Source organism: Thunnus albacares, chromosome 19, assembly GCF_914725855.1.
Source record: "Thunnus albacares chromosome 19, fThuAlb1.1, whole genome shotgun sequence".
In the NCBI taxonomy this organism is placed as follows: Eukaryota; Metazoa; Chordata; class Actinopteri; order Scombriformes; family Scombridae; genus Thunnus; species Thunnus albacares.
The window spans coordinates 304,886-317,239 of NC_058124.1; the positions used below are offsets into that span (position 1 = coordinate 304,886).

Below are 12,354 nucleotides of genomic sequence, written 5' to 3' on the forward strand. Positions count from 1 at the left end.
ATGTGTGACTCCAGTGTAATTCAGTTTAGCTAACATGCTGTTACAAGCATTTTGCTAGACATTTATTTATTTATACACGCAATTGGCAGGAATGAAAATGTAGGGAGAGAGTGCCACTCAGATTATTATCGTGGTTCTAAGGTTTTGATAGACTGATCTGATACAAGAAGAATGACCTCAACAACTTAGAATTGTTTTTTTCACATTGTTTCATAGTTTATTAAAAAAAAAAGAAAAAAGATAAAGACCAAAATAATCTTTATAACAGTAATGTTAGAAGGCGGAACAAGATGTGCATTTCTCTCTCAGTCCATACCTCAACTTCAAAAAGGTCAGAGCATGACACAAAAGCAGTTTTTTATATTCCTCTTTGTGTATGGATTAAACAAACCAGATACAACTAGGGATGCCAAAGGTGAGGAAATTTTCCCACCAATTAATAAACAACACCGGTGTTACCAGTTACACCGGACATTTTACGCAAAAAGATATTCGTCAATGACACTCATCCATAGAGTGCTTACTTTGATCTTTAACATTAGATATTTAGTTTAGATCCTCCCCTTATTTAAGAGTTAGTGACGGCGGTCTTTAGGCTGCTGCCAGCGGGTACAGCTGGGCTGCACCGCACACAGACAGGGATGAGCCAGACGACCACTGCTTAGAACCAGAACCAGAGCAACTCCCCTGCCATCCAGAGAGAGACACACCGAGGGCAGGCTGAGCAGGCAGAGGGTGGGAGAGTTGCTGCCGAAAGCAAGCACCGAGACCCGGGGAGACATGAGAGCAGTCGCTCGCAAACAGCTAGTGTTACATTTGTTTATAGCAGCAGAACGGAGAACAGACATCTCACTCTGCTACTTTTTGCTGCGACTCTGCTGCTGCTGGAGACACTCCTGGAGCAGACACTGTCAGTTTATAATTGTAGCGTCCATCGTCCAACTAAGTATTAATAACACACTTGATACTTTACAAATTGGAGTTTTTTTATTTGATGAACGTGGGCGTGATACGCGAAAATGAAATAAATAGGTTTGTTTCTAAAGAAAAAAGCAAACTATGGTATGGGTGGTGGGCAAGTAATTTAATTGGTGTATATCCCAACACCGTGTAACACCGGTAACATCGACCGCCACGGCAAGCCTAGATACAACATGTTCATTAGTGAGCTTTAGAGGTGTTGGTAGTCTGACTCAAACTCTGTATTAACACACAGACATGAGGTAAGTGTGTTCCCCTAAATGTTGCACTATTCCTTTAAGTCAAAACTCACCAACTTGTGCAACAGTTCCTCACATCATGAGAGAAACTGTTGCATAAACTGTAACAACACATCCGATTGTTAACAATTTAATTGAAACATAATTCAGCCCTGCATATGAATACTGTTTCCTTCAGGCTCACCATGATTATTGAGCAGTTTATTTTGGCACTGGACATGAACTGTAACTGAACTTACCACTGCAGCGCAGGATATGTGAGGCCATCTGTGTGAACTGCTGTCTGAGGAAAGAAAGGTTGGTCTGAATGATGTCCACTCCCTCTCGCACCGTCACTGTGGCCTAGACACAACACACAACTCAGTTATGTCTATCACTGCCTATCTAAAACACTGTAGTACTCTGGGCAAGGGTTGTATGTGAGAGGGGCTGTTCTTACAAAGCTCTCAGCTATGTACTCCTCCAGACCATTGATGAGGTCCTCAGCTGCTGTCTGCACACACAACAAATCAAATCAAATCAAATCAAATCAACACATACCGTGAACAAGAGCATCAGACCTGAGACACTCATTTGTTAACACTCAACAACCATGTGATAATAGACAAGAAAATGTGCCCAGGACTAAACTGATACTTGTGCTTTGCTTTCTTGTGTCCTTACCATTGACATTGTAATTCTCAAAGATCCCTGAGAGAGCAGTTGTTAATCAGTTATGTGACTTTCTACATAACAATACTTTATTTGAGGATTTTTAGTCAGGATTTAGAGTGCATCATAGCACAATGACAGCACTGGTGAAAGTTACAAATGATCTCCTAACTGCATCAGTCAAAGGACTTGTCTCGTTAGACCTTAGTGCCGCATTTGACACAATTGACCATCACATCTTATTATAGAGGCCGGAACATTTAATTGGCATTAAAGGAACTGCATTAAGTTGGTTTACATCCTATTTATCAGATTGATTTCAGTTTGTACATGTTAATGATGAATCCTCCATGCACGCAAGTTAGACACGGAGTTCCACAAGGTTCTGTGCTTGGACCAATACTATTCACCTTATATATGCTTCCTTTAGGTAATATTATTCACAAACACTCCATAAATTTTCATTGCTATGCAGATGATACTCATTATCAATGAAGCCAGATGAAACAAATCAGTTAAAGAAACTCCAAGCATGCCTTAAGGACATAAAGACCTGGATGACCTGCAATTTTCTGCTACTAAACTCAGACAAAACTGAAGTTATTGTGTTTGGCCCTAAGCACCTTAGAAACACATTATCTAATGATATAGCTACTCTAGATGGCATTACCCTGGCCTCCAGCTCCACTGTAAGGAATCTGGGAGTTATCTTTGATCAAGATATGTCCTTTAACTCCCACATAAAACATGAAAATTATAATATAACATAAAATTTTAAGGACTGCCTTTTTTCACTTACATAATATTGCAAAAATCAGGCACATCCTGTCCCAACAAGATGCAGAAAAAATAGTCCATGCATTTGTTACTTCTAGGCTGGATTATTGCAATTCCTTATTATCAGGCTGCCCTAACAAATTTCTAAAGACTATAGTATTTCTGGGCCCAGAATACTGCTGCACATGTACTGACAAAAACTAGAAAAAGACATCATCTTTCTCCCATTTTAGCTTTGCTGCATTGGCTTCTTATAAAATCCAGAATAGAATTTAAAATCCTTCTCCTCACCTACAGAGCTCATAGTACCCTATTATCCCACTAGAACACTGTGCTCCCAGAATGCAGGCTTACTTGTGGTTCCTACAGTCTCCAAAAGTATTTTTTGAGCTTTGCAACCATTTCAAGGTAGTTGCGCTAAAATAAATTCTATGGATTCCTTGAAATTTTAGCTTCAGATAAACAAACTGATCAGTACAGGTTTTAAAGGGCAGAGTGTCAAGATAGCTTGAGCTGAAGTCATCTTTAAGGGGCATCAAAAGACTTTTGCACCAATTAAAAGAGAAACCTGATAGTTTGCCTTTTTTGATCATATGTAAGTGAGAGGGGAGAGATCCGCCCTAATAGAAATAGCCAAAGGCTCATGCGCTAAGTTGAAGAGCATTGGTGAAAGACAGCATCGCTATCAGCGATCAGCGAGTGGATTTACCATAATTAGTTCAGAGAGCAGATTTTGGACATGCATTAAGAATTTTCAGCAGACCTATGAATTTCTCACCAATTCCAAAGTGTTTAAGAACATCATAAGAGACGACAGCAGAGTTAGGTGTTTTAGCTGAGTACATTATATTTAACAGTCACCTAACATTTGAAAATGAATTGGTTGCCGACTGTGTTTACTGATAGCATTTTTGCTCCTCTTAACTCAGTTAATTAAGCTATATTCCTCATTACCGTGGATAAATATCCACTGTATGTTTAAACTTGCTCTAGTTCTGTTCAAGCACTCTTAGCTCTCTCCTTCTTTTGCGACTTTTGCGCTAATCCCACAGTTGTTAGCCATTTTAGCTACTACTGAGAGCTATAGGAATACATGGATCAATAGAGTTATGACTCTTTGTCAGCCTGGCTAAAGTGCTGAAAAGGAACCTAGGGCTGTTTTTATGCTCCTCTATTAATGATGAGTAATAGGCAGCTCTGGCATTACATTACATTACTAAGAGAGATTCTTCTAGTTTGGTGGAATGCCATATCCTTTCAAATTTTCGTGGTTTGCTTTAATTTGCAGATTTTAGAGTTATACCATGGAGCTAACCTCTTATGATTTACTATCTTCCTTTTTAAAGGGGCAATGAATCAAGTGTTATTCGCAATGATCCTGCGCCACTATCAACAAGATGATCGATTTGGGAGGGACTAACATTAGCATAAGAGTCCTCTGTAGTATTGAAACATGGCACTGAATTCAATACTGATGGAATTGCTTCCTTATATTTAGCTACAGAGCTATCAGATAGACATCTAGTGAAGACATTTTTGTCTAACGGCGTGTAGTCTAGTAATAGGAATTAAAAAATTATGAAGTAATTGTCTGATAAAATAGGATTTTGTGGAAAAACTATTAAATGTTCAATTTCGATGCCATAAGTCAGAACAAGGTGGGGGGTGTGGTTAAGACAGTGAGTGGGTTTATTTACACTCGCACAGAAGCCAATTGAGTCTAATAATGAGATAAACGCAGTGCTAAGGCCACCAATATCAACGTCCACATGAATATTAGAGTCACCTACTATAATTACTTAATCTGTACTAAGAACTAATTTTGATAAAAACTCTGGCTCTTGAGGACGGTACACTATAACAAATAGAATTGGCTGTAAAGTTTTCCAGGTTGGGTCAGAGAGACTAATAACAAGGTTTTCAAATGAGTTATAATTAAATTTAGGTCTAGGGTTGATAATTAGGCTTGAGTTGAAGATGGCTGCAACTCCACCTCCTCGGCCTGTGTCTCAAGGAATGTGAGTATTAATATGACTGGGGGGAGTGGATTCATTATTTAGGCTAACATATTCTTCATGACAAAGCCAGGTTTCAGAAGACAAAATAAATCATAATCTGAGATTAGATCGTTTACTAATATGGCTTTAGATGATAGTGATCTAATGTTTAAGAGTCCACATTTAATTCTCCTACTATGTGGTACTATTGCAGTGTTGAGGTAAATTTTTATTACATTTTTATGAATGAATCCTCTTCTGTTTACTTTAGATTTAATTGATTTAAGTGGTCGGGGGACAGACACAGTCTCTATGTGGTTTTGGGTGGGTAACTGCTCTAATGGAATCGCAGAGAAGTGCGTAGGACTGCAGCTCTGCCTCCTGGTCTCAACTCTGGGTTGTCATGGCTTTGGTCTACTAATAAACTCAACCATATTTCTAGATATGAGAGCAGTTCCATCCAAAGTGGGATGTATGCCGTCTCTCCTAATCAGACCAAGTTTTCCCCAGAAAGTCTGCCAATTGTCTATGAAGCCCACATTGTTTGCTGGACGCCACTTCAACAGCCAGCGGTTGAATGATGACATGCAGCTATACATGTCATCACTGGTCAGATTTGGCAGGGGCCCAGAGAAAACTACAGAGTCCAACACTGTCTTTGCATATGTACACACCGACTCAACATTAATTTTTGTGACCTCTGATTGGCATAATTGGGAGTCATCCCTGCCAACATGAATAACAATTGTACCATATTTATGCTTATCCTTAGCTAGCAGTTTTAAATTTGATTCAATGTCACCTACTCTGGCCCCAGGAATGCATTTGACTATGGCTGACTGGTGTCATTAACTTCACATTTCTCACTATGGAGCTGCCAATAATCAGAGTTGGTTGCTCAGCGGGTGTGTCACTGAGTGGGGAGAACCTGTTAGACACGTGAACTGGTTGGTGGTGAAACGTGGGCTTCTGCTTAGGGCTATGTTTCCTTCGGACAGTCACCTAGCCACCCTGGCTTCCTGGCCACTCAGGAACTACAAGGGGTGTAGGAGCTATGCTACATTGGCCACTGGCTATTAAGGACTGGCTAACTACATTAGCTAATGATTGGGGTGGCTGTGGCTCAGGAGGTAGAGCAGGTCGTCCACTCGATTCCCTGCTCCTCCAGATGTAGAAGTTTCCTTGGTCAAGATACTGAACCCCAAATTGCTCCTGATGGCTGTGCCATCAATGTATGAATGTGTGTGAATGGTCAGTTCCCTCTGATGGGCAGGTTGGGACCTTGTATGGTAGCCCCTGTACCCATTCAGCGTATGAATATGTGTGAATGGATGAATGTGACTCGTAATGCAAAAGCCCTTTGAGTGGTCGGAAGACTAGAAAGGCGCTATACAAATACAGTCCATTTACCAATTACCTTAAATCCATTAAAATGTTGTTATCCTGTTCAATGCCGTATTCTGTAATTTGTGTTCTATTCTGTACACACAACATCTATTGCATGTCTGTCCATCCTGGGAGAGAGATCACTCCTCTGTTGCTTTTCCTGAGGTTTCTTCCATTTTTTCCCATTAAAGGGGCTTTTTAGGGAGTTTTTCCTTATTCGAATCGAGGGTCTAAGGACAGAGGATGTTGTATTGCTGTACAGACTGTAAAGTCCGCTGAGACAAATTTGTGATTTGTGATATTGGGCTGTACAAATAAAATTGACTTGATTTGACTGAATTTAAATGAGTTTTGTTTATTATCAATTAAAATAGAACTTCACCTTCAAAAGCAACTTGACTGCCAACATTTGGGTGGGAGATTTAGGTGTGTTATGCTAGTAGTGACTAATGTAGCCTGGAGCTGCTAGCCTCCAGCAGAGATGAAGAGCGGGTTACAGAGGTCTGGTAACCTCACTTCTTTCTAACTCCATACCCCAGATTTTCTTGTAATCAACTTGTAATCTTCAGCCCCAATAGATGCTGACTTGAGTGACATCCCTTGAGGCAGAGCATCAGATTTCACGCAGCTCCCTCTGGAGACAGAAAAGGCTTTACATGTGTAACTTTTTAAAACTTTTTTTTGTGTTCCCCAACACCTGATGTGGAAAATCTGCTACCTAGTTAGGTGGTTATCTTAATTCAGCAAAACTACTGCATGTTTTTGCTCCACTATCCTCTCTGTGCTCCACACCACTACAACACATTACCCTTCACTTTCCAGGTATTGAGTACACAAGGCTGATGGAACATTAGGAAAGGAAATACCAAAGCAACAGAAAGTGTAAATACAGAATATATAGACACATGTATACTGGTCTCTGTTAACCAATGCATCAAGCAGCTCACAGTGTGAACAAATTCTCCACAGTACTTACAGCTATGTTAGCATCAGTGGGCTGTCTTCCCTGGAGGTAGTGTTCAGTGAAGAAGTCAGTGAGCCGGGGCTGGATGCGATTTAGAGGCTGGGCATTCCCATGAAGCAACAGCACCATGTCCACCATGGAGAAGCTCTGACACACCAGGGACAGCAGGTCACCAAAGAACCCTGCCATGATGAGAGCCAGTTTACTAGTACATCAATAAAAATGATGGTAAACTAGAAAAGAACATCTAGAATGAATTCAAAGAAAGCGTTTGGACAGTGATTTTTCTTTGTTGTTTTGGCTTGGTGGAACATTACAATGAGGCTAATGTAAGCAGCAACTTTGATTCTTCAGTTTTCAGACTTACCCACAGCATCTCCAGAGCCGGGAGTGAACAGGTTGCTAGTCTGAGAAAGCCTCTGGATGAACTGGGCAATGCTCTCTTCATTGCCCTGTTGTGCCCCCAGAGAGCTCATCATTGTGGACAGCACTCCCTGCACGATGCCGGTGAACAGCTCCGGGCTCAGAGAGTCTCCAGCTGCCCCGCTGCTGGCCTGAGGCGGGGCAGGGCCAGTGGGCTGAGGGGGCGCTGGGGTGCCAGGGCCGCTGGGAGGTGGCTGCACAGGAAAAACACACATTTAAAAAAAAAAAAAACACATTTAATCAACAAATTCAAACATGTTCATGGTTCTGTTCAGCTAACACTTTTCACTGAGAAAAAGGATAATGTGCCTACTTCATCTAAATCATTTTGTCAGTTTTTCTCAGTTTGATTAGCTACTGTAAATCTTAAGCCTAGAAATTGCAGTAGTTGTAACCCTGTATTTTTGATCCTCAACTCAAGTCTGTTCTATTAAGGTAGTTCTATTAGATAGTTCTTCATTTTCACATTCATTTCAGTGGCAACACATATTTAATCAATTAATCAATCAATTTTTATTTATATAGCGCCAAATCACAACAAAAGTCATCTCAGGGCACTTTTCACATATTATATATTTCATTCTAATTGGCGTCAGAAATGTGTGGCCCTAAAGACAGGGGAGCCACCAAGAAATTTTCTATGAACCTACTGGTGTGAAGTCAGACACGCCCTGGAAGAGGCCGGGCACCCCTGGCAGAGTCACAGTGATGGAGGGTGCTGGTCCAGAGCCAGGACCTCCTGGCCCAGCTGCTCCTCCCAACAGAGAGCCCAGGAGCTGGGCCAGATTTCTCTCAGGACTGCCCTCTCCTGGCTGGCCCATAGAGGTAGTGCTGGTGGTGTGGGTAGATGTCTGTCCAGAGGTGTTGGCAGAGGGGGGAGGAGGAGATGTGGTGGAGGAATCAGATGAATAAGAGGTAGAGAAGGAGGTCTGAGAACTGGTTGAAGAGGACATGGACATGGAATCACCTGGAAGAAAAACACAACTTTTAAAAGCTGTTTAACACTTGATACCTATCATACCATTCATAAAGATAAACCAGTGTTTTTGTAGGTCCCAAGTAGTATTTGGCTCAGAAAATGTAATAGAGAGTAAACAAAATAATGGAGACAAAATGCAAATGAGCTGTTGATTATGTGCAAATGTCCTTCTAATTAAGTGAAGGAAGTTAAACTAGAGTGTTTGCACTGTTAATGGCATTTTTAAATCCAGTTTTATAATTGATAAGCCAAGTAAACACCGATCAAATCCCAGAAAAATTGGAAATAAAACTAACTGCTAACCCATACAAACTGGTAGTTCCAACAATCCTGTATATATATATACATATATATATATATATATATATATATATATATATACATATATATATCAGCTGATTGGCTGGAAAATGTACAACATCAACAGGACACTAAGAGCCTTCATCAAGAACTCAATGGGGCTGTGGAAAACACCTCTAGGGGCCAACTAAAAGCCAATTGCACAAGTTACCATCAAGTGCGGCATATACCAAGGCGATGCACTATCCCCGCTGCTGTTCTGCATAGGCCTAAACCCCCTCAGCCAGCTCATCTCAAAGAGTGGCTACGGGTACCGGTTCCGAAGTGGAACAACCGTCAGTCACCTCCTCTACATGGATGACATCAGGCTGTATGCCAGGAACGAGCAAGACATCAACTCACTGATCCACCTCACCAGGATCCACAGCAACAACATCGGAATGTCATTCGGACTAGATAAGTGTGGTCGGATGCTATCGAAGAGAGGGAAGATGATCAGAACTGAGGGGGTTGAACTGCCAGAAGGCAGCATTGCAGATGTTCAGGACAGCTACAAATACTTTGGGATCCCGGAGGCAAATGGGAACCTTTGGGAGGCTGCAGGGAAGTCAGCCACAGCCAAATACCTACACAGAGTAAGGCAGGTCCTGAAAAGTCGGCTGCATGGGAAGAACAAGATACGGGCCATCAACACGTATGCCCTGCCAGTCATCAGATACCCCACTGGTATAATAAACTGGCCAAAGGAGGAGATAGAGGCCACTGATATCAAGACAAGAAAGCTCCTCACAATGCATGGAGGGTGAGGGTGAGACTGTACACTAAGGGGAACGAGGGAGGCCGAGGACTGGTGAGCATCAGAGCAATTGTCCAGGACGAAACAACCAACATCCAGGAATACATCAGGAAGATGGCCCCCAAAGATGAACTGCTAAGTGTATACCTCAGGCAGCAGAAACTCGATGATGTAGAGGAGGAGGTGGTACCATCATGGAGTGACAAGTCCCTACATGGTATGTACCACCGACAGATAGAAGAAGTGGCTGATATCAAGAAATCCTACCAGTGGCTGGAAAAGGCTGGACTGAAGGACAGCACAGAAGCACTGATCATGGCAGCACAAGAACAGGCACACAGTACAAGATCAATAGAGGCGGGGATCTACCACACCAGACAGGACCCCGGTGCAGGCTGTGCAAAGATGCTCCTGAGACAGTTCAGCACATAATAGCAGGGTGTAAGATGTAGGCAGGAACAGCGTACATGGAACGCCATAACCAAGTGGCTGGCATAGTGTACAGGAACATCTGCACTGAGCATGGGCTGGAAGTCCCAAGGTCACAATGGAAGACACCTCCTAAGGTGGTGGAGAATGACCAAGCCAAGATCCTGTGGGACTTCCAGATCCAGACTGACAAACTGGTGATGGCTAACCAACCGGACGGGGCTAAGGACCCCATAAGATATGTTTATTTATTGTGCATTTCAATAATATTTTAACACAATAAAGAAACCCAAAACATATAAAAATGAAGCATAACAAAATGATTAAAAAATATATACACAATAAAATATACAAATCAAGTTAAAAATGTTAAATTTGTAATTAAGCTGCAGCTAATGACATGACAGCTCAAGGTTTGGGTGGTTGTTATTGTAGCGCAGCACACTTTGCTGCTTGTGAGTTTTCCAGGTGTAGTCACAAATAGCAAACTACATACCCACAGCAACAACACACTGTTGTCTGTATCTACTCAGTCTTTCAATATGTGCTCCTTTCAAACTGTCAGGAGTAAAAGAAATTAGTGCATGTTGATGGAAGTCATTATGTCTGAGATGTCTTTAAAGTTTTAAAGTGTATCCCCTGCTTTTGTTTCAAATCTCTGCAAGTTGACTATTTCACCAGATGGAAATAAAGAGAAACCATAGGCTACTTGAAAAGTAGAAAAACACATTCAAATATTTTTGAAACTCACTTCACTATTATTAAAGAAGGAGACAAGAAGAAGAGCTGCTTCACAAACATGCACTATAAGTACTTTACATCTGTCTGCAAGTTAGTTCATATTTTATAGCAGTACTGACTAACCTGAACATTTGTTTTGTTAGCTGCTGTGACAGGAATACAGGGTAAATGGGTTCATACTGACCGGTCTGCCCAGGCATCAGGAGCTGACCGACCAGACCACTGATCATCTGGGTGAGGGAGGATGGAGCCAGAGGTGTGCCCTGCTAACGGAGAGGTAAAAGGAGGGTGAGTTAAACAAGCACTTACATATTTATGGCAGAACAGTTCATTAATGTGTGAAGTCTACTTCACCTGTCGTGGCTGCTGGCCTGCTGTTGGTACTGTAGCCCTCAGGTTGATGGTGGTTCCTCTGGTTCCTACAGGCTGAGGGATACGGGGGGAGAAGGATGGTCTGGTGATGACCACTCTGGCCTGAGCAGGGTGGGGGGGTTGTGGGGAAGCAGTTCCCTCAGCAATAGGTATGGAGCTAGGGCCGGACACTGTCTGTGCTGGGTGGCCTGCTGAGGCTGCAGCAGCCATGGCAGCAGCTTGGTGGGAGATCTGGTGCACGATGGCCTGCATGAACTCAGGGGGCAGTCCGGGGAAGTGGACAGGTGTCACTCCTGCATACAGTGAGAGGTTTCTCATGATAAACACATTTTTGACTGTGTCCACTCTAACTTATTCTGCACCCAAGTGGCCAAAAAAATACTTAATGCAGGAAGAAGCATCTATTACCATAGCAACAAACTATCCAATCACAGAGCATCACTCACCAGGCTGACCTTGACCTGGAGCATTTGCCTGTCCTGGAACCTGAGAGCCAGCAGCTGAATCACCTATTCAACGAAAACAAACATGAGATGCATTACATATATTATAATATATCACATATCTCCTTTTATAATGCAGTGACCCACTTTCCCTACAGGGTTCAGATCAAGTTCAGTTGTAGCTCATTAAATCATGTGTGCCTTGTATAAATCATCAATCATGTTGTGTCATCTCAACTTGTCAGATGAAGTGATATGTTGGTGGGTTTGATTAGTGAATCCTGTATCTGACAGCAGTGAGAGTGACAGAGACAGAGAAACAACATGTGACCTGGACCAGATATGTATCTTATGTGGCATTTACATATTTACATGGGACATTTGGCTTTTAGCATCCAATGAATTCACAGACCAGAATACACTAATATCACTTCACTCTTACAATGATTGTAATTGTGTGGATAATCTCCAGAGCTAAGCAGTCCAACTGTAGCTCATATTTTAACCAAATTTAAAGAAAATCAGCAAAGAAAATGTGAATGAATGCTCACTATCACTATTATGTGCCAATTTTCCAGTTGGCGTCATAAAACCATTGCAGAAGAGGACACAACGTGATAATGTCATTAAAAGAGCAGCAGTCGAAGCTAAAACAATGGAAAACCATGTTGAAAACATGACAGAAATATGACATTTGTTTGTTTCATGTGTTAATTTGTGGAATGTCTCATTATTGCTCCACACAGATCTGATGTTTTCAGCTCTTCAGTGGAAGCTTCAACAATGGTTCCCTGCACATCACTTATTTTTCTGTTGCCTGTGCAAATAAACTGAATCTTAATAAATAAGTGCAGAATAAACAAAAAATAAACTGAT

The 12,354-nt window shown here is 41.8% G+C and overlaps 1 protein-coding gene across 2 annotated transcripts in view; it reads right to left on the reverse strand.

Moving 5' to 3' along the window:
* The window catches only part of bag6l (BCL2 associated athanogene 6, like), a 36,818-nt gene that overhangs the window by 12,726 nt on the left and 11,738 nt on the right, over window positions 1–12,354 (reverse strand). For both annotated transcript variants that reach the window (XM_044335487.1, XM_044335488.1), the window contains exons 11-18: window positions 11,482–11,544; window positions 11,018–11,328; window positions 10,848–10,926; window positions 8,069–8,385; window positions 7,363–7,612; window positions 7,008–7,177; window positions 1,660–1,713; window positions 1,460–1,562 (exon numbers count right to left, since the gene is read on the reverse strand). In XM_044335487.1, the coding sequence (XP_044191422.1) occupies window positions 1,460–1,562; window positions 1,660–1,713; window positions 7,008–7,177; window positions 7,363–7,612; window positions 8,069–8,385; window positions 10,848–10,926; window positions 11,018–11,328; window positions 11,482–11,544 (1,347 nt within the window). The remainder of the gene's footprint in view (window positions 1–1,459; window positions 1,563–1,659; window positions 1,714–7,007; window positions 7,178–7,362; window positions 7,613–8,068; window positions 8,386–10,847; window positions 10,927–11,017; window positions 11,329–11,481; window positions 11,545–12,354) is intronic.